At 37.6% G+C, this 27,639-nt stretch overlaps 1 protein-coding gene across 28 annotated transcripts in view; it reads left to right on the plus strand.

The window, feature by feature from the left end:
- The window catches only part of DLG2 (discs large MAGUK scaffold protein 2), a 1,831,252-nt gene that overhangs the window by 1,366,772 nt on the left and 436,841 nt on the right, over positions 1–27,639 (plus strand). For 24 of the 28 annotated variants that reach the window (XM_037744434.1, XM_037744428.1, XM_017544957.2 and 21 more), the window contains one exon: positions 18,352–18,507. The exons of the other annotated variants lie outside the window; for them this stretch is intronic. In XM_037744434.1, coding sequence (XP_037600362.1) covers positions 18,352–18,507 — 156 coding nt within the window. The remainder of the gene's footprint in view (positions 1–18,351; positions 18,508–27,639) is intronic. 28 annotated transcript variants of the gene reach the window in all.

The following is a 27,639-nucleotide window of genomic DNA, read 5'->3' on the forward strand; positions in this document are numbered from 1 at the left end:
TGACAAACTTAAATGACAAATATGGTGATGCCAGTTAAGTCATCTTGTGAGTCATAACCAATTATTTATAATGCTGCTTTTACTACTCTTATAATGCCGTGTTAGTTAATACCTAGGCACTACATAGAAATAAACGTTGCTCTTTACGAAGGAAACAGTACTAATTTGAAAAAATATATATTTTCTGTTTCTGGGTTAAGAATGTGTGGATCTTTGGGGCTGAATGAAAAGTACCCAATACAAATCCCTAACAGTCCTCCCCTGGAGTTCAAAGAAAAAACAGTTTTTTCCTCTAGCTTTATTGAGGTATAAATGACAATTTTTTATATATTTATAGCATACAACTTGATGTTTTGTTAGATATACATTGTGTATTAGTTCATTTTCATGCTGCTGATAAAGACATACCCAAGACTGGACAATTTACAAAAGAAAGGGGTTTAATGGACTTACAGTTCCACATGGCTGGAGAAGCCTCACAATCATGGCAGAAGGCAAAGAGAAGCAAGTCATGTCTTACATGGATGGCAGCAGGCAAAGAGAGAACTTGTGCAGAGAAACTCCCCCTTATTAAACTATCAGACCTCGTGAGACTTATTCACTATCAGGAGAACAGCATGGAAAAGACCTGCCCCCATGATTCAATTACCTTCCATAGGGTCCCTCCCACAACATGTGGGAACTCAAGATGGGATTTGGGTGGGGACACAGCCAAACCATATCACACTATGAAATGATTACCACTATCAAGTTAATTAACCTATTCATTACCTCACATAGTTACCTTTTTTTAGATATGTAATGATAACATTCAAGATCTATCCCCTTACAGAGTATAAAAATTATTTTTAAAATAAATTTAAAATACAAAAAACAAAATTAAGGAAATGAAAAGTACCCGTAATCCCGCCAGTCAGATAAAGTATTATTAACATGTTGGTAACTTTTCCATATTAACATAAAGATGTACAGATATGCCTCTTACAAAATTGACATTGGACTATGTATACGGATTTATGACTTTTTATGGCTCAGCTTATATCATGAATAGTTTTTAATGTCATTTAAAAGTCATTTAGGAAACATGAAATAGTGGGAGAAAATAAGAAATTTTATGTAGACATATTATTCATAAATGATATTGAACAAATTCCCTGGCATATGCTTCTAGACTCTTTTAATCTCATTATTTACTAAGTCAAATTGGGATCATACTTTGTATGTTTTATTCCCAAAAGCTAAATCATACTGTATATATATTATTTTCACCAGCATTTTTAATTAATATATGAAAATAATTGTGGCTATCTTTATATGTCATCAAATTTATGTATACAGGAATGTTTTGAATGCCTACATTAAAACTATATTCAATACTAATGAACATAAATATTTTTTTCAGTGTTTCGCTTTTACAAACACTGTGACAATGACAAGTCTGTGAATACCTATTGTACTCAGTTTTGTAGAACAGATTTCTGAAAGTGAGATTTCTAAACTGTAGGTTCAACAGTTTATACTACCACCACCAATGTATGGAGACTGTTTTTGCAGCCAGTAAAGAAAAGGTAGCCAGCGCCATGTGTACTGACACAGAAAAAATGTCTAATATCTAATGTGAAATTTAAAAATAAAAGCAGTGGCACAATAATATGTATAATATGACTAACTTTTATTTTAAAATTAATATCTGCATATACAAATTTGAGTATAGATGTGGATATGGGTATAGATATAAACAGAGACATCTATTTGTTGTTGAGCACTGAAAATACAAAAATGAATTAAGCACATACGTTGATTTAAAAGCATATAACAGACCGGACGTGGTGGCTTACACCTGTAATCCCAGCACTTTGGGAGGCTGGGGCAGGCAGATCACCTGAGGTCAGGAGTTTAAGATCAGCCTGGCCAACATGGGGAAACCCTGCCTCTACTAAAAATACAAAAATTAGCTGGTGCGGGGGCACATGCCTGTAATCTCAGCTACTTGAGAGGCTGAGATGGGAGAATCATGTGAACCCGGGAGACAGAGGTTGCAGTGAGCTGAGATTGTACCACTACACTTTAGCCTGGGTGACAGAGCAAGTCTCTGTCTCAAAAAATTAATTAATTAAATAAATTAAAAATAAATAAATAAAAGCACATAGCAAACTAAAGGGAGAGTCAGAGTAAGCAATAAATTATGTTAGAGAGTAAATGTATATGCTGGAAGGCTGGTTACTAGCAATGTAGGGGAGCTTGCAAGGTGATGGGGCTGGCAGGTTGCCAAATAAGGATGTCCAGTTAAATCTGAATTTAAACAATAATTAATAATGAATAGGTTTCAGTAAAACATTCCTCATGCAATATTTGGGTATTTATACTAAAAAAATTATTTGTTATGTTTCCAAAATAGAAATGTAACTGGGCATCTTATATTTTGATTAGCTGCATCTCGCAACACTAGACCTGGCCAGATACATGGTTTAGTCATCATAAGAGGAAATCATCTCTCAAGAATGGAGTCACATCCACAGACATAACAAGAGATGTATCAACCAGATGGCCTACAGGCAGATTTCCTATTGAAATATCTATACAGTAGCAGTCAAAACATTTACTGATTGTCTTCTGGGCACTGTGTTATTCATGCATCATTTCATCTAATACTCATAAGGCCCTAAGAGACAAGCACTATTCCTGCTTGTTGGGGGAGGAAACTGAGGCATAGAGGTAAACAATCTGCCCAAAATCACATGGCTTAAAGGAATGGGGCCAGATTTGAATCTAGATAGTCGGACTCACAGTTTGTTTTATCTGATCTATTCTCTACTGCCTTTAAAAAGGAGCTATAATTGCCAGTATGAAAAAGAAATATAATCAGATCACTGAGGGCAAGTATATGCTAAAGAAAGAGTTTAAAACAACGACGACAAAACTCTTAGTGGTTACACACCAGGCTTTGAAAACAAACATCTGTCAGATATGTGAGTAGGAAAAAGTTAACGCCAACCTTTGCAGATAATAACATTACATATGTCTTAGGATTCATTGGAGGACTACATGATATCGGATATGTAAAGCATATGTAGCACAGGGTATAGTGTGAGTTATTATTATGTGATATTGGGTATGAAAAGCATATGTAGCACAAGATATATGTGAGATGTTATTATCATTTTAAATACATCAAAGTACAAAACCAAGTGGCAATCATGAAGATGTACTGTATGGGAGTTTAGAAGAGAGAAAAATCTGCCATCAGGTATACTCAGAAGACTTTATGGAGAAAGTAGTAGTGAGACCCTGATAGAAACCGGGGACTTTCTGATGTTTAGGGTTGGGATAAAGAACCAATACATGTAAATTTTAACAGAATGTGAACCATCCACTCAAGGGCATTCATGACCTCAGTCTTTGTCTTCGTCTGAAATCCTACTAAAGGTACTTCTTGGCAAAGAGCCTTCTCTAAAGAGAGCAAGGCAGTGCTACAACAATGTCTTGTTCTTAAGCATGTCTTATCCTTCCCTTGTGGGCCACCAGCCCATCTTTATAACCTATTTGCAGTAACAGGCACAGAAGACTAAATCATAGCAGCCACATGAAACAGAGGGAAATGTACCTCTTCCAAGGAATGTGAAAGAAATCCACTTAAGTGATTTGGTTAAAGCCACCTTATCCTTCCTGTTCACAAGTAGAGAATTATATCTGAACATTATTTTGCCTTCTAGTAAGCTGCTGTTACATTCAATCTTAGCATCCATTCAGTTAAAGGTATAAGAGTTTTCCTTTCTGTAGAGCTTGTCTTAGTAATGTAAAACTGGCCTACAGAATCATATAGTTGAATAAACATTTTGCATTCTACTTTAGAAAATATGATTTTGCTAAATATATTCAGAAATTTTTGTGAAGGTGTGAATTTTAAAACTCAAAGCTTTGCCAGGTTTGGCAACTTTAGGTGTTACTGACATAAATCATCCTGGAGCCTCTGAGGAAAGAAAAGAATTATTTTAGAGTTGGAGTATTTATTCTGTAACATTATATTTTAACACTATGATAAAAAGAAAGAAATGGTAGGTGATATTAAGCTTCAAACCTTCTCTTTGGAGGCCTTTGTGGTGTTCCTCACACTTTCCTTTCTCTTTTGTTATTTCCAAATTTTTCTAAAAATGGAATGGCCTTGCCTTTTTTCTCTACACCATTGTTTCATAGTACTGGCTAAGACTATGAAGCTGTGGGGAGTATACTCAACAGATCAAACCTGAAGGTACCAGTGGGATACCCAGCTTGAACAAGTGGGCCCTGCCTACAGGTCCACTGAAAGGGCAAACCAAACCCATAAGGACCAGGTGGCTCATCCCTTAGCGAGCGCTGAATAGACTGGGTGTGTGCTTGGCCCAAAGGAAGGCAGTCCAGAGGCTAGCCAGTAACCGAGAAGGTGGTTTACTCAAAAAGGTGTACAAGTCCATCAAATACTGTCTTAGGAATGTTTAACTGAAAAGCAGTCCAGCCGAGGCAACAATCAATGAAAGTTAGTGAGTTATGCTGTAAAGGAGACTCGATGATCCATTGTTGGGTCTAATGCCAGCTAATGTCATTACAGAACAGAAACTGAGGGCAAGAAGAAGCTATCAGGTAGAAAACATCTTGTTGGTAGATTAGAGGTTAAAGTGGTGATTTGAGAGAGAAGGAACAAGTAGCATGAAAGAAACCGCATTATCTTGAAGGGAAAGCCGGAAAGATCCAGCTCATCAGATCTCACTCTTCCTTATTTCTTAAGCAGCTTTTTTGGATTTCCATGCACATGTGTCCTGTTACCTAAAGTAGTTTAAATAAGTCTCTGTTCCTGCAATCAGATTTTCATACAAACAAAATGTTTGTTCAATAAACAAAGGGACTATTTTAAAAATTGTTTTACTGTATACCCAGTACCTTTCTCTGGACCTGCCACAAAGTAGGTTTTTGGTAAATATTTGTGGAAGGAAGGAATGAGTGAATGAATGAATGAATGAATGAATAGCCAAACTGATTGTCCTCTCTTAATTCCATCTAGTAGGAGAAACGCTATCTACCATAACTTCTCATCAACTATGGATATTAAAATTGTACTCAAGACCTACCTAACTTTTCAATTTTGTCATCTACTCAAACCTTTAACAAACTCCTTAAATGGGACATGTTTTCAGATACCTCTTTAAATCTGTATGTGCTGTTACCGCTTTCTAGAAAGCCCTCTTTCACCCCTTTTACCCCTTTCACCTTTTTTCACCCTGAACTTTCACCCTCTCTCCCCCTTTCACTTCCTTCACCCTCTTTCAGCCCTGCTCTAGAATTCCTACTCCCCACAGTGTTTACTTTCATATAACCTTAGCTCAGTCTCCCTCTCTGAAATGGTAAGAGAATTAGGTGCTTCCACTTCCTGCTGTTTCCACAGCCCCATGTATAATTTTGTATTCCACTTTATTCAACATTATAAAATAAAGCATTTTCCTGTATCATTACAATGTTTTATGAATACTAACTTCAATAGTTAAACAATAAACCATCACGTGAATATATTTCATATTCCATACCCTTCTCTTGCTGGACATTTTTATTGTTTTTTTTTATTTTTGTTCTTATAACAAACATCAATGACTTTCCTTCTACAGAAACCTTTGTACATATTTATTTTTTATTTTCTTCTTCAGATAGCACACTAGAGTAGAATTGCTGAACAAAAAGGCAGGATTGAAATATATTGCCAAATTGCTTTCTTGAAATGTTTTAGGGAGGTTTTACACTCCGTAGCACCAGCAATGTAGTGTCTGTTTCAGTATACCACAACTGAAACTATGATTTGTCAATTCTAAGATTCCTTATTTTTTAATAGGTAAAGGGGATATATCATTTAATTTGTGTTATTTTTATATATCATTTTATAAAATACATATACATTTATTTATATGTGTGTGTCTGTTTGCCATTTTTATTTTCTCTTGTGATTGGATGCTTATTGTTTTTGTCCGTTTTCTACTAAAATGTTACCATATTTCTTATTGAGTTGTAGGAGCACTTTTAAAATATTGATAAATATATTTGATAAATTATTTTCCAGTTTATTGCCTGTCTATGAGTTTTTGTCTTCAGTGGGTTTAAATTTTTATGTGATCTTTTATGTGATTTCTTCCATTTATTTTATGCTTAAATTTTTTTCCATCAAGATTCTCAATAACTAATAATCTGACTTTTTGTAGATCTGTATTTTATCCTATGAGTTCAATTAAATTTTTTTAACAAAACTGAAACAAAGTTTTTAAAAGCAGGCTTATAAAAGTGTAAGAATTTAAGCACTGGTGTAGGACATATTGAACCTTCCTCAAATAATTCAAATCCGTGTCTCAAAGGTTCTGACCTGGCCATACTATTGACCCTGTGAATCTTAGACAATAGTTGTTTAAAGATCTTTCAGAAAACTATTTTTTTATTTTCTTCTTCAGATAGCACACTAGAGTAGAATTGCTGAACAAAAATGCAGGATTACTTCTAAAACTCCTGGAATATATTGCCAAATTGCTTTCTTGAAATGTTTTAAGGAGGTTTTACACTCCATAGCACCAGCAGTGTAGTGTCTGTTTCAGTATACCACAACTGAAACTATGATTTGTCTGCTATAACTAAGATTGACTGCTATAACTGGACACTCTCACCCAATACCCTTTTGTTACAATCTCCATTGTCAAGGTCATTGATCGTCAACTTCTTATTAACACTCCATAGCCATTTACAACCCAGTGCCATGACAGAACTCAATTTTGTTGAAACCCAAACATATTTTAAGGAAATAAAGCATCTTGGTATTCAACTTTAAATCATGCAGCTCTTACTCTGGCCCTTCTCTCCTCAACCTTCCAATAAGCACCTCAATGAACACAATAAAATATAATTGAGAGTGATGTTTATATAGAAAAAAATAATCAGTCAATCCTATTTTCTACTGTTAAACAGTAAATATTTGCAGATTGTGGTACCTAAACTATTATTAATAACAAATTACTTATGACCCAACAATGTGATATGACAACACGGCTGTGGACCATGCGGGAAAGCAAACCATTATAAAGATCCAGGTACAAATCGGGCATTAGAGTTGGGGCTGCTATATTGTTAGAGGCAATGAAAATAATTGAGAAGTTCAGAGAAAGTGATCATCAACCTGCAGGCCTATTAAAGAGGATCAATTATCTTTTCAGTATCCAGAGCAAAAGTGAGTCTTTAGAAGGCACTGTGTAGTACACTGATTGTTACTTCCTCTCTCCAACCCTCTTGTAGAGAATTCACATTACATGAAAGTGCTATTGTGTGAGCTGACTGATTCTAAGTGAGTGGGTGAAGAATGTTATTTGTATGCTTTCTCACAAAGGGAAGCAACATTTTCTGAGATGATGCATCCTTGTGAACTGGAGTGTCTAAAAATGATAATCAAGTTAATAACAATGGCTCCCTTTAGATGAGCTCATAGTGAGTGCCATGGACTGAGCTAACATTCTTCCTATTTCTCACAATCATCCTTCGGCTGATATTACTAGTCCCGCTTTCTAGATGAGGATGCTAAGAAATGGCAGAGGGTCATACAAGGTAGAATTTGGAAGAGCCAGCTCTAAACCTAGGTCTGTTTGCTTGTACTTAACATGCTGCTCATAATAATTTAGGTCTATGTATAATTTTGCAATTTATAATTTTGCTGGTATACAGGGAAAACTTTTTCAATATTATTTTAGGTCTATAAATGAGAAAGCTAAGATTTGGAAGAGTTAAGTAAGTGTAGTGCAAATAGGCATCTACCCCAATGGCCCCAGTGGAAATTCCTGAGTACCCAATTCAATGGTGCTTGGAATTAGGGGGGCGAATGGGTTCCTACAAACCACCTAGATCAATCCCTCCTATATGTCATACTTTAAGACCTTTATAATGTCTTCATCAAGTGACTAATACTTTTCTGCTTAAAGTTCAGTATAAGAGAAGTCAGCCACTTTACAATTTTTATAATGTCATTTCACATGTTGAGCCACATAGTTCATAAACTGATCCTAATTCTCTTTTATCCCCTAATTACTTTTAGGGCTTCCCAAAACCCCACCCTTAAGAACTATTAGCTCAGGCCTGGAATTCAATCCTCTTATACTTTTCCAAATCCTTGGCCACATAAAGAGGAGCACGAGACACCCTTTTAAGATTACAATCCTTTTTTCTCAAATTACGTCTGGCAATATATTAGATACTTAGGCATCTGAGCCCTTGACATTCTAGCTGCTATAATTAATGCAGTTTGGTTCTATATTTTGCAAATATAGGGCATGGGGTTGGATACCCCCCCTTCCATTAGGGCAGCCAAAGAAGACCATATAGCAGGATAACCTTTGGAGAATCTGAAAGGTCTGCAGATTTAGCCATATCAGTCTATATGATAGAGAAATTTATGCTCAAAATCATATACATATATGACTTAAATCCATCTTTTTGTAATTTGAGATGCCCCCTTTTAGTTCTGGCTCAGGAAAAGAGTACCTTTTATTCTCTTTTTATCTTTTTCCCAATTCCTTTCATTTTCTATGACGGTACTTCAGTCATGCATTGTTGCATTCAGGAAAGTGTTGGGGAAACTGCAGAGCTTATAGCTTGCAGTGAATGCCAAGAACGAAGCACTCAGACAGTTCCAGCTGAGTGGGGCAGCTGGAGCTGTCTGAGTACTTCGTTCTTGGCATTCCAAGAGAGTCCGCCCCAGCATCCGTCCACCAAGTATTTATTGAAAGGGCTTGTATTAACTACAAACATCCACTAGATGGTCATTTGAGGTGGGTTGCTGAGGCACCTGTGACCCTGTACACAAACTGCATTCTCAGGAGGCTGTTTTCAGTGTTCGTTATCACACCACACACTCCACTTCCTGTCCTGTTTTCAGGCTCAAGGAGTTTCATTCTCATGCACAAATAATATACACAGTGCTTCAGTATTTTTCCGTGCCCCAACCTCAAATGCCATGTACATAAGCTTGAATATGTAGCTATGCACCCCCAACATCTCCCCCTTCTTTAATTCTTAAAGCATGCTGGCCATCCAATGCAAGGTAAGCTTCCATTGTTCTTCCCTGGTTGTAGATGCATCGGGTGGCAGCACAGGGCCATATGCAGATGCCTAGCAAGCAGATACAAAAAAGAAAAAGTATAGCGGCCATCACCCAAATGTGTATGTTTAACCCAGACAACCAAGTTGTTTGGGTTTAGCCATTGAAAGCCTTGTTGTAATTGCTGAAGGGTACTTGTTTGTAATTGCTGCAATCATTCTTCAAGTTGTTTTTTTAATTCACACTCAAGAGTGGAAATTTGAGAAGACAAATGGTCATGATAAGCCCCATTGCAGGTGTGCTTTTCTAAATTACTGCAAGGTGAAATCTTCCCAGTTCTGGGTTAAATTTACAGGCAGCCGCAATTCTGCACACTGTTTTAAGATCATGACATAGGTTATATTTAACTGCATAACATCTTGATGAGAGACGCGTGTAGCATACCAGCTACTGGAAGAGACTTTAATACTATAAAAGGATTGATCTTGCTCTATGTTAGGAACACCTTGCCCAAATAGAAGTATTTAAGGGGACACAGTACAAATCACAACTGTATCAGCAACATTATTGTGCAAAGAAAAACTATACCTTTTGCCACCACTAGGAATGGACTTAACATGTGAAAGAACCCTTTCAAAAAAGGAAAGTCTTAATCTCCAAATTGGGGCATGAACAGGGCTTAAAGCTTGTTTCCCTTTTAATTGTAATATTGGTCCTGAAAGCCCATACCCTGACCAGGTGATAGAACTATCGGAGGGACTCCCAAATCCAAGAGTCTGATTAGCAGACATAAGATAACCATGGGAACTCCAATCAAGTGAGGTGCTATTATCAAACAGAGGCCCTGGGCACAGCACAGGTTGTCTGCACAGAGACCAACAGATGGCCTCAAACTTCTATCTTCAGTCCCTCCTCAGATATCATACAGGCAGATCAGGCACTTGCGTAGCTTCATTAGAGACCTCAGCAAGATTAGTGGTAACAGCAGAAATAAAGGTCAAATTTGCAAGCTTAGCATCCCTTTTGGGCTGATAGTACAGATACTCCTGGGGAATGAGAGTAACACACTTGTCATATGCTATTTGTGGAAAAACAAAAAGAGGGATACTACACAATAAAGCACAAAAGACACAAAAAGAAAAACACATCACATTTTCAATTAAGGGGTAAAACAGGGGCATCGACTGACTTCCTGCCCAAGAAGTATCATTAGATGACAAAGGCAGGTCAGCATCCCACCATGTAGTGACATTAAAAACAGGGGGATTTAGAACATGACTCCAATAAACATGTTCTTGAGCTGATAACACTTGGCAAAGGACAAGAATTACCAGCTACCCTAACATCCATGTCTGTTTTGCTTTCTCAGAAGTTTCCCCAATTACTACCAGATACATAAGAAACCGGTTTTCTGCAGTTGCAGGGACTTCCACGGTGCCAAGCAGGATAGTTGTTTGTTGATCCAATCTCTTTGGCTGTCCTCAAGTAATGTCAGGTGCCTTCCGAGTCATCACCATCATTGCTGGTCGATTCTCCAATGACATATCCTGTTCTCTAGGAGACAGCCCCATATTCTCCCTTTTTTTGTTTATTAAGATATACTTTGTTTGATGAGCTTGTTTGACAATATCCTAACCAGTTGAGTTATAAAGGATTCTAGTTTTGTGTTGTATGTGTTGAAGTTGCAAACCATATGTAAATTGAACACCAAGATAGTAAGGTCCATTATCAGTTTTTATAGTTTGTGGAAGGCCTAAAGTTATAATATATTTAAACAAATGAAAAATTGCATCTTTAGTTTTTCTTGGTCCTGTCTGGGGGGTTAACGTGCATTAAACCTGTATAAGTGTCCACAGTAACATGGAGAAACTTAAAACATCCAAAGGGTGGATACTGAGTAACATCAGTTTGCCAGACAGCATTAAGCATCAAACCTCATGGGCTGGCACCAAGTCCTAAGGAAAAAGAAGAGAGAGAATGCCAAATTTTGACAAATTTTAATAATCATGCAAGCTTGAGCAAGTGTTAAATGAAACCATTGTTTAAGACTGTGGGCACTCTGATGAAAAAGGCATGATCAGCTTGAGCTAGCAAAAATGCGGAAAAGTCTGCAAACCACATTTGTGGTTGTATCAGAGCATCAGCTCGAGCGTTTCCTTCTGATAAAGGGCCTGGTAACCTAGAATGAGAGCGAATATATGTGATATAAAGATGTGACAACGAGCACAGAGGAGCTCTTGCGCTGTACGAAACAAAGCTAGTAGAGATTGATTAGTAACGCCCTTCACATGTGCAAGAGCTAGATGAGTAACACTATGTTCCTGGATTTTGTGGGGCCAATTTTGGGTGGCATCTTGCTACACTATAGCTGCTTTTCAGTTTTTTTCTGAACCATCTATAAACACAGTAATGGTGTGACACAAGGGCTCAGAGACAACAATAGATACAAATTTAAGAGGCAGAGTTAGTAAAAAGTTCAGGAGTTTAGAGGCTGGTACTTGGAAGCTGATATTACCAATAAAGTCAGCCATTGCTACTTGCCAATCAGTATCACGAGCTAAGAGAGTATGAAATTGTTCCTTGCTTGAAGGTAAGAAAAGAGTAGCAGGGTCATATCCTGACAATTGGACACAAAGCCAGCATCCCTTTATGAGAAGAGAAGCTATTAAATCTGTTGTATTCTGTATGTGTTTAGAGGGATTATGAGATAGGTAAATAACTATAAAATACAGAAATAGCAAAAGATAAAGCCTACCTGTTAAACTAAGGCTTGGAAAGGATGGATATTTTAAGTGATTTTTACCATATTTTGGCCCTTGAAAGTTATTAGAATGTGACTTTAAGTCTCTAGGAAAATAAACCTGCATTGAGTTAGCTTAAATGTGTAAAAGAAAAAGAAAAAGAAAACTTTTTAAAATGTCCTTTGGTGCTGGCCATTCTCCTGCATTAGCCTTTAGGTGGAATGTTTTAGAAGTGAGCTTGGGAAAGCAGGGCTGTGGCCAGTCTCTTCCAATTTGCTCCGGATTTCTTAGGCAGCCTTTCTTTTTAACAACCTGCCACCTGTTGCTGCCCTTACCCTAAGAGGAAGGAAGGAAGACTACACGTGGCAGCAAGAGGCCAGGGAATGACCAGGTGGTAAAGTGCGTGTGTAAGTGCGGAGGCAGGAGGCAAGAGGGTAGCAGGCTGGGAGAAGATCGCTCCCCTCATCCTCCAGACCACCTACGCTTGGAGCCAACCCTGTTAGGTAAGGTACTGAAAACACACTGGGCTTTTTATTATTTTTACTATCCCCAAGCAGAGAGGCTCAGGGGAGGGGCAGACGTGAAGCACAGGGTCTGCTTTGAAATTTCCTAGCCATAGTGTTTTTAAACATGTTATAAAAAAGTGAAAAAAACGTTCCTTACTGCTGCGTCTATCTTCTGAAGATGACAGCAGCTGGCAGAGCTCGTCCACCTCAGCCTAGTTAGCATTTAACATGGCAATGGGAGAGCGCCCCTTATTAGTGGGCTTCTCCCCCAGAGCTCTATCCTCTAGGCTGCTCCACACCCCTCCGCCCACCTTAGGCTAAGAAGGTTGGGGTGCACAGGGACTGTTTCTTAGCCCTCTCCGTAGAGAGCCAGGGAAGACAAGGAATTGCTTGTCAGCTGAGACATGCGAGGGTGGCAGGGAAGGGCAGAAGTAGGAAAAGCAGCAGCACAGCAGGCAGCAGGCCACTTTCTGGGCACAGTTACTAAGGCACGTGTCCATGGCAAGGAGGATTCTCAGGACCGGGCTGGAGCTGCCTGCAGCCACCCGGGACTTGGTCTGTGTCTCTTGGCCTCCCCTCCATCACCACAAACCCATACAGGGGCAACTTGCCTCAGCTGCCAGAGACCAAACGGGCACTCCATGGCATCCTAGCAACTCTCCTGCCCCAGGTCTCTGTGGGCAGCAAGAAAGCCAGAGCTTTCTTGGATAAAACCCAGGAGGCAGCATGCAACTTTCCTTTATATTCCATGGAGACGAAAAAGACAAGGCCAAAAAGGTCGATCCTGGAAGTAGGCAGTGAGAATTTGCGTATTAGGAAGACAATCGTGATCAGCCACTTTCCTTCCTTACTGGAGGCACTCCTCCAGCAGGAAAGTTTGTGAAGGAGGTGAGGCCACCCAATCTTATAGATGTTTGCTGACCTGAGGTCTTATCCAAGGATCCTCTCTTGGGCGGCCTCCAATCTCCGATGCGAAGCACTGTTGACTGAATAGGGCCAACAAATGCATGTCCCTTTAAGGGTGGAGGAAAAGAGGGCAATGGTTTTTCTATAGGAGGAGGAAAAGTCTCGGATCCATCCTTATCTTCACTAGAAAAAGTCTCTTATTCCCCATAGAAGGGAATGAGAAGAGGGGAGACAAATCTCTCCCTGCTGTTCTGGTTTCTGTTTTTCCTTCTCCTTTAAATCTCCTGAATTTTCTTCAGGTGGAGAAGATGGGCAGTCTGACTCACAGCCATCTAGCAGATAAAGATGATACAATGCAGAGCGTACCAGCGCCCAGATGGCCAAAATAGTAACATTAGTAAAATGACCTTGCTCATATCTCTTTTCAGGCAGCGACCTACCAGTTCCCATAACCGTAAATCTAAGGTTCCTTTATCAGGAAACCAAGGGCATTCCTGCTGAATTAACAGGGTGTAGAGCTCCAGGTTGTACAGTGCACTGGATAGCTTTACGTAGCTGTTGCAGTGTTTTTAAAAATACTTTCTGCTCTTTGGTCATTTGTTGACCCTTAACCTAGCCCCTTATATTTTATGTGTGCTTTGCGTCCTCCTGATGGGAGTCAGGACTCTCACTTACCAGGACTCCCCAGAAATTGATGAGCTCTTCCCCTTCATGCATAAATTCAAGGCAATCACATTGAGGGCACCAGTTGCAGAGCTTATAGCTTGCAGTGAACACCAAGATCAATGTACTCAGACAGTTCCACCTGAGCGGGGCTGGGGGTAGCTCTTTGGAGAGCATCCATCCACCAAGTATTTATTGAAAGGGCTTGTATTAACTACAAACATCCATTAGATGGTCATTTGAGGTGGGTTGCTGAGGCACCTGTGACCCTGTACACATTCAAACTGCATTCTCAGGAGGCTGTTTTCAGCGTTCTTTATTCCACCACACATTCCACTCCCTGTCTTGTTTTCAGGCTCAAGAAGTTTCCTTCCCATGCACAAATGATATACACAGTGCCTCAGTATTTTTCCATGCCCTGACCTGAAATGCCGTGTACATAAGCTTGAATATGTTGCTGTGCACCTCCAACAGAAACAAAGACACATGATATTTGATCCTGATCTTCCAGGATCTAATATTGTAGAAAGGGAGAGGGCACTGTGAACTAAGAGTGTACAATGAGGTAGAGCCCTGCCTAAGACAGCCTGAAGGCTTTGAGAGCACTTTGTTAGGGAGTTAGAAAAGTCAGTAAAGGGTAAGTCACTCTTGTTGTTAACTCTAAGAGAAGAGAGTCATATTCCTTTGACCTTGAAGTTTCATCTTCAGATGCTACACAGATGAAGACTACTTACAATCACAGTCATTATCATCACTGTCTTAAACATTTATTATCTCTGATACAGGGCTGGGACTATAGTGAGGTGAGTGAGGTACTCATGTTGGGTACAAAATTTAAGGAGACACAGTAATACAAAAATATTTTAATGAGATATATTAGAAAATAAAATTGATGCAAAGAAATTTATAATGAACAAAATATCAAACTTTTAAAGACAGAATCAATCTGGTATTAGACTCAGGTACTATATAATTACATAGGAGCCTAAGGTTTTGTCTGTTGGCTTTGGGAAGCATAGTCTAGTAGAGGTGATATGAAAGCGATGTGAAATAAAACAAGGTGTCTGTTTGATTTTTCACTCTATCGATTGCAAACATGAGACCAGATCTAACTTCCAATAAGGGCACAGGGTGGGAGATTGGTAGTTGATTTTCATTTTACAACTAATGTCATATGGGAATCACCAAAGAAATTCAGTAGCATGAGCTCTCATAACCCCCTGAAACAATGAACCCTGACAGTTATTCTAGACTCAAGGAACCTCTAGACATTTTGGCAACAAAAGTTGGTAGCGCTTTACCCTGGGGCTCTATAATTAGTGAACACAGCTACAGCTACCCTCTCCATGTTTGCCTCTTTTCCTTATTCTGTTAACTGATCATTTCTTCTCCTTTATTCACATTATTCACCTTCTGTAGGAGAATCCAAATGGCCTAGGCCTTTCTTTTTTTCTCTACCATACAGGTCATGGTTGCAAGGTGAGGGGCCCAATTAAACTGCTTTTGTTAGGGAGGAAACGGAATTTGGTAGTGGCAAGTAGTCCAAATGGGAGGAGCAGTTACAGCCAAGGTAGTTTCTCCTAAAATAAGATATAGATGAAGCACCCCCCTCCAGCGTACACTAGAATTGTGGATTAGCAATTTACAATGCCAAGGTAGTAGAACAAACAGCAAGTGCTAATGGAGTTCAGAGAAAAGAGAGATCACCAAGGCCCAGGGTGTGCTAATTATATGCTACAAGAACCTGCAATTATAAACTCATAGATATGCAAATAAACGCTGATGGCCCTGAAGATGAGCTACAAAGTCATTATCTATGGCTCTTTATAAATGGACAACAAGATAAATGATTTGTTTATAAACTCACTTAGAGATTGCACCAATATCTTCAACTACTCTTCCCTCCTCCTGGTGGCATCCACAGAATGAAGATAGCTAATAGGCTTCTGGGACTGGATTTCCATATTCGCTACCCCCTGAACTAACTAGGCCACTCTGGCCATTTATAATAGGATAATCAGGCCCTTTCAGTTATGACTGGCTGATTCATGCTGCCAAAGTCATTTCCCCTCAGCACTTCCTTATCAGCTAAATGGGAAGTGATGGTGGCATCTGTTCTGCCACCCAGATCCCAGTGACAGTTTATAATTTGGCATTTCTTGTTTGTCTGATGGGGAGACGTCTCACAGAATATAACTGTAGGGAAAGACTAAGAATGCTGACTCCCAGTATTAGGCCTTCTGGAACTGAAGGCTGAGAAGTCTGTGAGGAGCCCGCTATGCCCATTGGAGTGACTCCACAAGAACTGTGGGCAGCCATTGCAGTGGCTAAACACAAACACACAAGAAACCTTTCCCTCTGAGGGCAGATAAACCATGCGCACATGCTTTAATTAAGTCCTTAAAACCAGTCAGTTTATGATAACATTGGGATTCTGGTTCTTCTGGTATAACCTGTGAAAATTTATGATGGCCTAAAAAATTTAGACTTGTTTAGGAAACTCAGTAACTTACGTCTCCCTTGAAAGAACCAGAAGGTTTTTTAAAATTTCTCTCAACAAAGAATGGTAAAAAAAAAAAAAAAATTATTCATTCAAAAAAACATTTATCAAATACCTACTATGTGCCATTTCTGTGTTCAGATTGTGGCCCATGTTGTACTTAGTGTTTACTCTACTGTGCTCTCATACATAATGTACATACTATGTGATAGAATATATGACAGAATCCTAGCACTGTAATAAAACCATTAGACAGAAATCTTCAAATGTGAACCGTATTTTTATGCCACTTGAAAGGAGATTTTCACTGATATTGTTAATGTTTAATTGTAAGAGAACTTTGCCAATATTGCAAGAAGACTGTCAGATTTATCAAGTGGTTAGTTATGTTTTGGTATCTTTTCATCTACCCATCTGAGATAGCAAGTGTTCTCACAACCAAGAAAAGAAACTGGTTTTGATATGTCTATTATTTAGCCAGTGAATGTACAAAACAACAAGTAAATAAATAAGAAATAGAAGGTGAACCCAAGGTAAAATGAACCTGCAATATCAGTAACTGTTTCTCTGTGTTGATAAGACTTTGAACAGTGAAGAATTAACCTTAGCAAGTAATCAGTCCACTATGAAATCATACTGTAGGTGACTGAAAGTAAAGGAATAAGAGCCTTCTTCTAAAATCCAAAGTATTAAAGCCTGCCCCAAACATCAAATCTACTAAATATGTGAATCAAATGACAATATTCATAAAATGGTCGCAAAAAGATTCAAATAAAAGTTTCAAGAATTCAGCCCTGGACAAAATAGGAAATGAAGAAAACCTCATTTTCATTAGCTTGAATTTACTGTAGTTTTTAGAAAGTAAGCTATTTTCTCTTAATTTGGTTGAATACAATATAACCAGAAATTTTTAAAAGATCTGCGTTAGCCAGCTTTGATTGCGAAAATTTGACTCGAAATTTGCTGCTACTGAGGTAAAAAGAGTAGGAGAAAATTGCAAACGTTATTTTCTTAGTCTGTAGAGACAACATCAGACTGAGAAAATTGGATCAGCCCTCCTAGGCAGAAACAACAATGTTACCGAAATGACATTATCATGAGAATGTTTTATGACCTAAAAGAAGTAATTGATTCCCTTCTTCTAAGGTTCTGTGGTAGCAGTTTAGATCAACTACCATTTTATGTACACCAACATTTTCAAATTAAGATGCAGAGATTTCTCCAAATAGTCACAGGCCCAAATTACATGAAAAGAAAATAGCATTCTTTACATTTCCTATGTACACAGAGGGTATTAGATGGACTCCAAATATAATGAAATACATTAGCATTTATAGTAGGCCCTATTTGTAGTTATTTCTTTGTATTAGATGTGCAGTCTTAAATTTTGTAGGAGTTTATCTGTTAATATTAAGTCCTATTTATATAACTAAAAAATCTTAATCTGAACAACAGAGTTTATCCACATAGAAGAAATTTAAAGGTAGATAGTCCAGAGTTGGTATAGTGCCACTCCATAGATTTCATTATGTGTATTTTTTGGCTTTATCCCCAAGTTTGCTTCATGGTCTGAGATAACCAGTGAAACTCCACCCATCATATCTGGGTTTCCAGATCAGTAAAGGGAAGAAATGGGAGAGAACAAAATTTCAAGAATTCCAGCTAAACGAGCTTCTTTATAAGCAGCTATTCCAGTTCACCCAATGCTTCAGAGCACTCAAATCACGCTGGGCTGAACATTTTCTTGGGGCCACATTTACCCACAAGAATCTAAGGAATAAAGTCTTCATTATAAGAAAAGCTACAAGTGGAAAATGGGTTTCTTTTAATAACAAATCAAGATAAATGACATTGTTCTTACTTTTGCATATGGTGAAATGCTATTGATTGCACAGTTCTTCCTTTTATGTACTAACCATGCATATCTTTCTCTTCCTCTTGTATCACCAGGCCTCCGGAACCTGTTTACAGCACTGTGAACAAACTATGTGATAAGCCTGCTTCTCCCAGGCACTATTCCCCTGTTGAGTGTGACAAAAGCTTCCTTCTCTCAGCTCCCTATTCACACTACCACCTAGGCCTGCTCCCTGACTCTGAGATGACCAGGTACTGCATGCGCTTCCTCACAAATTGCATGTGCTTCCACAAGGATGAATGGGTAGAATCCACCTCTGCTCACTTTTCTTGCACTAAACATCTTCCCCAAGAAGGAGAGATGTTCTGCTTGGTGCAATGCAAGAAATTAAGAACATTGCCCTTTTGGTTTGGTTTGGTTTGGTTTGTTTCCTGGAGTGATTACAGAGCACTTAGACATGATCACATGATGTTCCACATGTTCCTGGTTCCTATGTGTTTTAATAAGGTATTAATTATATTTTTCCAGAAGAATTAATTTTGGAACTTAATACCATGTCACTCATTTGGAAGAATGAAAGAGAGCATTTGTTGAATATTTTAAAATAATATTTAATAAGTATTTACTATGCTCCAGGCATAACATAGCCTAAGAAATACATCCTGTTATCACCATGTAATATTTTAACTAAAATATTAGTATCACCATTTAACTGAGTCCTTAAGATATTAAGCAATTTGTCCAAAATGACTGAATTAGTTGGTTCCATCTCACCGCAAAGAACATAATATTAATGTTTATGTTATGTTGTCATGCTAGGTATATACATATATATTCTCTTATTTCACTGTTCCCAGCTTATTTAAAGAGACGGAAGTTCATAGAAGTTAAAACCATTGCACTCAGTATGATCTTGTCAATAACTGTGGAGTCTAAATTTGACATTAGAATGTTTTGAGTCTTTCAGCAACTTTGTGAAGAAATTATTCTAAGCCTAAAAGTTGGACACAAATCTGTGTTAGTATTCCAAAGCATATATGTATGTTTATACCTAGCATGATAAGTTGGAGAGAGAAGAAAGCAAGAAAAATAGAATTCAGTGCCCACAGGTAGTCCCAATTCAGTTTAAACAGAGATCCCAACTGTAATATTCCTACAGAGGATGGGGTGACTATGTAGTTATTTTCAGACAGGAATATCTTCATAATATTGTTAGGAGCTGAGAAAATACAAATTTTAGAATGATTCAGAGTTAAGATAGATAAATCAAGAGGGTCTACTAAGAACGTCATCTTTATTTTTTGATGTTTTGAAGGAGTAAGTTTAGAAGTCAATTACTGTTTTCTCTAGGAGAGTTAAATAACAAATTTTAAATTACATCTAGCATTTCCAGGAATAAATGAGAAAACTTATTTTTGACTATGTCGATCAGCTGGGGCATTTTTATTAATTTGCATTAATTAAAGTCTAATAATGTTTCAGAATACTTTATAAATATTCATTAAATCCACGTATATTTTTAACAAATTATTAAAACTCTTTCTTGATAGAGTGAACTATGCCATTTTAAAGCTGAGAGGCCAAAGTCACCATACCCCTAGGGAAGTGAAAAGAGCCACACACCTGTAATGACTTGCTAGTAATTATCTACCTATAATCAGCTACATAAGGATAGCTAACATTTATTGAGCTCTTCTGTATGAGGTAGCTTGTTAAATACCTCTTATGAATTATTTCTGTTAATCTTCACTGTAACTTTATGAGGTAGATGTTATCATTATCTTTGTTTTACAAATGAGGAAATGGAGACTTGATAAGTTGCCTAACTTGACCAAGATCATCCACCAGTAAGTGACAGAGCTGGGATTCAAACTTAGATGATGATGACCTGGCAGACCATTAGCCATTTTTGCTCACTGGAAAAAAATTTCCACCCACTTCTCTTTTTCTGTCTCTTCTCTCTCTCTCTTTCTCTCTCTCTCTCTCTCTCTCTCTCTCTCTATATATATATATATATAAAATACCATAGAGTTATGTATTTTTTAAATAAAAACATTATAGTACCAACGCTGAATATTTCTTTTTAAAATTACACACCCTAACTAATTCTGATATACACCAGTCATCCCCATCCACCATTCACCTTTTTGGGAATTCCATTTTCAATTTATTCTAATTTTGTCCCCTTCTTTCTCTTTCTTCTTTTTTTAATTTTTCCATTATCTTATACTTTATCTTAGCTTTGTAGAAAAAGTCATACACACACAAAAACACCGATACACCTATTTTAGTTGCCTTGTTATTGATACCAAGTATACATTGATAACAAAAATCTTTTTTTTTGAGATTCAATCTTGCTTTATCACCCCGGCTGGAGTGCAGTGGTGCAATCTCAGCTCACTGCAACCTCCACCTCCCAGTTTCAAGCGATTCTCCTACCTTAGCCTTCCAAGTAGCTGGGACTACAGGTGCCTGCCACCACATCTGGCTAATTTTTTTTTTTTTTTTGTAGAGACAGGGTTTTACCATATTGACCAGGCTGGTCTCGAACTCCTGACCTCATTATCTACCTGCTTCGGCCTCCCCAGGTACTGGGATTACAGGCATGAGCCACCACACCTGGCTGATAGCAAAAATCTTAATTTCACTCTACTTTGTTCCTCTTCTATACTTCCCCTACTCAGTAAATGGCACATACGTCTACCTCGTTGTTGAAGCAAAACACTTGAAAGTCATCCATGCTACCTTGTTTTCCCTCGCACCCACCATTCAGTTCATCTTCAAGTCCTGTTCATTCTGCCTCAAAATTATCTCAGATTTATTCACTTTCCTTTACTTCTATTTCCACCACTTTAATCTAAGCCCCCATCATCTTCCACCTATAATAGCTCCTTAACTGGCCTCACCATTTTCACTGTTGACCTTATTCTCAATGCAACCAAAGTGATCTGTGAAAAATACAGACCAGATCTCCTTTTGCATTAGGATGCAATGCAAAGTCATTAACATAGTATCCAGGCTCTGCATGACTGAGCCCTTGCCTGCCTCTTGGATACCTCATTTCACTCTTCCCTTTGCAGACCACACTATTCATGTTGGCCTTTTTTTTAATTCACAAAATGCACTAAATCTCTTCTAGTCTCAAGCGTTTCACATATGCTTTTTCCTGGAATTGAAAAGCTCTTTTTACACTTTGCCTGATTAACTTCTGGTCATCTTAGATCCAAGCTTAAATTGCGTGTCTTCAGAGAAGCTCTCTGAAATAGAAAATCAGGCCCCTATTATAAATTTTATTTCTATTTTTCATAATATCCAAGCAATTTATAATTGTACATTTTTTATATAATTTTCAAACTAAATGCCTGTATCATCCTCTACACTGTAAGCGCAATGAGTGGAATTGTGTCTATTTTGTGCACTGCTGTATTCCTAACACTTAGTCCAGTAGCCGGCTAGCAAGAGATCAGGATTATTGAATGAGTACATAAACATGGAAATAAAATCTTCAAACAAGCAAACTGATACCTGTTTGAAAACAAGTCATAGCTCAAGCTGTGTTTTACCTAGTTCTTAGTAGGTATATAAAACTACTCCATGAATGAATGAATTCATGCATAGAAACAAGTAATAAGTAGAACTCACTTTGTGTTGCTCTCTTACCATAAACTATGTCGATGGTGATTGTGTATGTTGTAAATCCGTTGGGTGTCTGTCAGTACTTCATGAAGACTGAGTAATTCATTTCAGATATCATTTATTTTTCAAATGGGAAATACCTCTCTAAACCAGTGTGTCTTGAAATGCAACCAATAATTCAGGGGCAAAGTAAAAAAAAATCCTGGTTCCATTTTTGTCACCATCACCTGTGTGCTGTTCTCTGCATTCTTGAATAACATATAGACCCTGAGAAGTAGGTGAGAACTTAGAATTAGATAGACAAACCCTTCCTTATCTAATGCTAGTAATGTGGAACCCAATCTACTGTCTTCACAGGTCTATGTCTTACTATCACTCATGGTAAAATAAAAATATTCTGGGATCTTTTGCCCTAAAAAAGATATTATAAAAATGTATCTATTAATTTATTCAACCAAGACTTATCAAGGATCATCAACAAAGCAAAAGATACTACTCTAATAGGACAATTTTTCACAAAGATGCAAACTGAAAGACAGTCAACACTGTTGAAGAAATGCCTGATTTTTAGGATGCAGTAGATAATGATGAACATTTTTTTCAGAGCTTTTGAAAACTTCCTGCAGTCTATTCTAGAAACATGCATATACTGGTACAGCAATTATGGCTTCAGATTAGGATATGCACTAGCTCTGGGAAAGTTAGCATGTGAAACCATCCTTACATTTACTTCGGGATAATTCTTAATCCACATTTAGAGGAATAAAGGTGAGTCAGCAAAAGCAACCAGAGTCAGTCTTCTGAGCTTCATTGGGAAGACCCAAGTTCTCAGCTCTTTGAATTAATAGCAAACATTTAGGAATGATTTAATGGTACACACAATTTACTTCTGTAAGATCATTTAAAAGAAAACAGAGAAGTTGTTAGGTTTTTCTTAGGAAAGTACTTTAAATTACTTGGCACAGTGCCTACAGCTGCAGATTATGTTTGGAGGAATTGACTTTTTAATGCTTGGAGAAGCAAGAAATGTGCAGAGCCTGAAATCAGACTAAAATTTGAAAATGAAATGGGATTTCTGTGAGACTCCTGCTTATCTAGTACATCTTTTTCTTTGAAAAGAAAAGGAGTTTTTGATGTTATAATTGATTTCTCTACTTTGGGAGAATAAGTTATTCAGCTTTTGATATTTCTAGGGCAAAGAGAATAGTATTCTTGGCTGTTTTTTCAATATTTATGGCATACATTTATTTGTCATTTTATGTAAATGGTCCTAATTATTGTTATATTGCAGTTGATAAAGAGGCTGAGATAAATCAGATGAAGGCTAATTAAAATATGTTGGCAGGTTTGAGATGGGAAATGAACTCTGAAGCACTATATCATTATAAAACATCTTCAGTCACTGAAGGATATATATTTGTAGGACTTCAACTAAGTACCAGGCATCATCCTTAATGTTAGGGTTTCAAAGGTGAAAAAAACATGGTCTCTCCCCTTAAGTAAACTAAGAATTACTTACTGTGTGATACATATCTGCTAAAAGTCCTCAGTTTCTCAAATGTACATAATCTCTAGGTAACTGTTAAAATAACAGATTTAGAGAAATTAAATTTGACAGAGTTTATTTGAACAAAGAACAATTCTTGAATCAGGCAGCACTCAGAACCAGGAGAGGTTTAGAGAGCTCCAATGAGCAGCTTGAGAAGCAACATTTTATAGCCTGTACACAGATACAAAGTAAAGAAATCACCTGATCTGCTTTATTTGAGTATGATGTGATGAATTGGCTGCCTACAATTGGCTGAAACCCAGCTGTTTGTGACTATCTGAAACTCAACTGTGTGTAACACTTCTAAGGTAGGTTTCAGATTGTTATGTGGGAGCTCAAAGTATGGAGACAGCCTCAAGCTAAGGGTCTCCTTCCTGCTTATTTAATTTAGGATAACTAAAATCATACTAGTACAAGAGGTAGTGATGGAAACAAATATGACCTTAGACTGTTCCTTCTGCAGAGGCATTAACATACACACAGAAATGGCCCCGTCCACACCTTGTTTCATCCATTTCTAATCATTTATAAGAAGCATTTTCTGTGGAAAATGCACACTCATCTTCTCATAGGTCCATCTGCAAGTCTGACTTCTAACTATTGTCTGCTGGGCTCAGAGAACCCACACCTGTAATTCACTACCTTTGTAGAAATCATAATGTTGGCAGCCTCAAACCATTCTTAGTTTTAGGATGCAGAGCAAGATCTTTATTTTATAAGATGATTATGATATGCCAGTGTTATGGTAAGCCCCTGAATAGTACCCCAGGCTGAGGTGAGAATGAATTTTTTTACTTTTATTAAAGAACTGTTATGAAAGACTATTTCCATCCACAGCTTAATCGTGGGTCCAGTGAATTGTGACAGGAGATGAATGGTAGAGTTAGTGGTATGGGGGAAGGGCTGTGCAAGCATGCCTGTATTTTTATAGAGATCTAAATATTTTATAACATACCATTTTGTTAAGGCATCTAAATTTACTTCTCAGAGAAGAGAAAATAAACCTTTCATTTTAACCCTTTAATTCAGTTCTGTAGACTATCAGCCCATACTAAGTTATAGGGTCCCTTAAATGGATTTTTAAAGATATGCGTGTTCCAAATCAAATACTAAAACTTATCTTTGGTAAGCTTTCTTTCCTTGCAGAGTAGCAGAAAATTTACTGGGTCTTTAATGTTTTAACTGTTTCAAAGTCTGTAAATGCGAAATCAAATATAAATCCCCAAACTAGTCTCTAATAAAAGTGCATGTAAGTCTCTAAAGGTAAACATAGGAGAAATTACCTAACTCTGCACTGTTTTTCTTGGAATTATCATGAAGGCATTGGGCTTATCAGTAGGATTAGGGAAGAAATGTGTTCCAAGTAAAAGAAATGGGAAAAAGTTAAGCATCATGGTATATAAAGGCATAATGCCTTCTGAGACTACCTGTGTGGCTAAGGGCTATTGGGTGGGTGATGAGGCTGGAGAAACAGGCAGCTATAGTTCATAGAAGACCTTGCTTGCTAGGCCAAGGATTTTGTACTTTATTCTATAGGCATTGGGGAGCTGCTGAGTTTTAAAGCTGAGCAAAGACACATCTGCTTTGCACTTTTAAAAAGTTCACCCTTGGGAAAAGTTTGAATGCAGGGAAACTAGTTAGTATTGTATCATAGAGCAGGGTTGAAATAATGAAGAACTGAACCGAGAGTCTGGAAATAGGTAGGTACAAATGGATTCAGAATTATTTATTAAATAGAACAGGTGGTACTTGGTAACTGATTTAGGGGAAGAATTTTCTGGCTTGGGATATCGCTAGAGGGTGATTCTTTGCCCCTCTTGGACAGTATGAGCACTCTTGTCCACAGTAAACACACTGAAACATAAAACTCTTTAGAAAACAATGGGCGGGAAGGAAGGCAAAATATATCGGGCCCCTTGTTTGAGGCAGTGGCGATGTGATGTCACAGAGGAGCCAAGGATTGTGCCCAGACTACCTAGGTCCGAAGCCTTCCGTTTGGCCATACTAATCACGTGCATTTTAGCTAAAAACGTTTGCACCCTCAGAGCCTCAATTTCCTCATCAGAAAGTGAGAAGAAGAATTGTATCTGTGCCGTTTTCCTTACAGGATTCTTATAATGAGCAAGGGAAATTGAGCAAATGAATTTTCATCCAGGCACTATCCACATTAGTCATTATTAATTGTTCCCTTAAGTGCATTCTATTTAAAAGCTTTGAACTGATGTATATTTATTTTATTGCTATCACAAATCAGGTAGAAAATGTTTATCAGCTCAGGCAAATCCCCTGAGGTCATAAGAAAGCTGCTGGGGCTAAGACCTTCTATCATTCTTAGCAGTCATCCTTCTTGTCATCATACTCAAAGTCATGGATTTTTCCTTTTATTATTAAATTTACAGGCTCCCTGTAAAAGGTGGCACATTTCTAACCCCATACGTGATTTCATACTCATATGAGATAATTTTATTTTTTATCTACTTGGGTAATAGTATTTCTGTCTTACATGTTTCTTCGCAGGAATGTGGACAAAGGAATAGCCACTTTATGGAGCACAGATTAGTAGCCAGGCACTTTACATAGGTACTTTATTGTTTCTAATAATCGCAATAATATTGCAAAGTGTGTGTTTTAATCTAGCAAGTGGAGGGATTTGGGTTGTACCCAAGGCATTCCCACATCCAAGCTCATCTTCTTACGGAGCCTTAATCACGTTCACTCTGCACACTGTAGATTCTCAATCTGTCCCCCACATCTCACATCCACCCTGCCACGAATCTGTAGATTCTGAAAGGAAATTTGAGCCTTGTTCACAGGATGCAATCTGGGAAACAGCACCATTAGAAAGAGAAAGAAGATGCTTAACAAACCATTGACCTTCTTATGCCCTTAAAAGGCTGATATGATCTTAAAGAGTTCTTTATTTCACTTTTAATTAAAACCAAGAGAGCGAGCCCTCTGGGAATGACTCACAACGTATAGCCTCTTCCTAAGTTTATTTAGTAGCTTTTTTTTCAAAGGCTGTAACTGCCTTTTTTTGATGTAGGTGATCACTAAACCCAATATAAATTAAGGAAAATAGGAAGAGATTAATTGACTTCCAGAGTTGCAGAGACCACTCTTGACTACATTGGTTTTGTAGCCTCTTTCCTGTGAAACACCTTCTATGAAACGGTTCACATGGAAAAGAAATATCCTATGATTTTAAATTAATGTGTTAGCTCAATAGGCGATTACTTAAATTTACGGAATTCACTGTTGTCCCTCACTATTTTTTTCATACGAAGGGGAGGATGTTCTTTCATTAAGAATTCAAGAATTATTTTAAAAGCACAGTTAAAATTTTGTAAAGGACAACAGAAAACAGTGAACTCATTTTATTTTAAAAGCTCTTATTTATTCTGCACAACAACCCAGGCAGGTGGAGTCATGAGGCTTCATGAGAGTCAAACACCTTGAGATGACAGAGCTGGGAAGTGAAACCAGATGTTTTTACTCCAGAATTCCTATTCTGTGATGCTCAAATAACTATGTCATAAAACAGTCTAAATTTAATTGATTTGCTTTTTTAAAAAAAATTAAAGTGAGGTAGTATCTCTATCTGAGATGTTGTAAATATTTTCTATTAGTTTTAGCATGTCTGTCTGTGTTTTGGAGCAATCTTTGTATTTATTTTAGTAACCGTCAAATTATTGGGTAGCAATAAAAAGAATAAGCACAGCTTCAAAAGCCTTCCTTTGTGAAGGAAAACTAGCTTTGAGAAAATGCTATGCAAAAATCACCATAGCAACAAGTTGTAGGACTCAGAATCAAGACAGTAATGTTAAATCATAACACCCATTGCACAGATATTAATTAAAACCACTGACATGTATTGAGTGCCTTCAGGTGCTATGCACTATTCCAGAAGTTTTACATGTACCAACTCATTTTAACCTTATAACAACTTATGGGGTAGCTATGATCATCCCGATTTTATAGAAAAATTACGGTACATGGTTTGACAAACAAATGGAAACAATGAAATGAGATAGTTGGAAATAAGGTCATCAGAACTTACACTTCGAATACTAATTTTATTTAAGCAGGAGTTTTGTTTTATTTATTTTACAGTAATAATGGCAATGCAGATGACGATGATGGCAACTGTGAGGATAACGATTACAACAATCACTATCATATTTATAATCTTGCTGCCTAC

This window comes from Cebus imitator, unplaced genomic scaffold (genome assembly GCF_001604975.1).
Source record: "Cebus imitator isolate Cc_AM_T3 unplaced genomic scaffold, Cebus_imitator-1.0 Scaffold174, whole genome shotgun sequence".
Lineage (NCBI taxonomy): Eukaryota > Metazoa > Chordata > Mammalia > Primates > Cebidae > Cebus > Cebus imitator.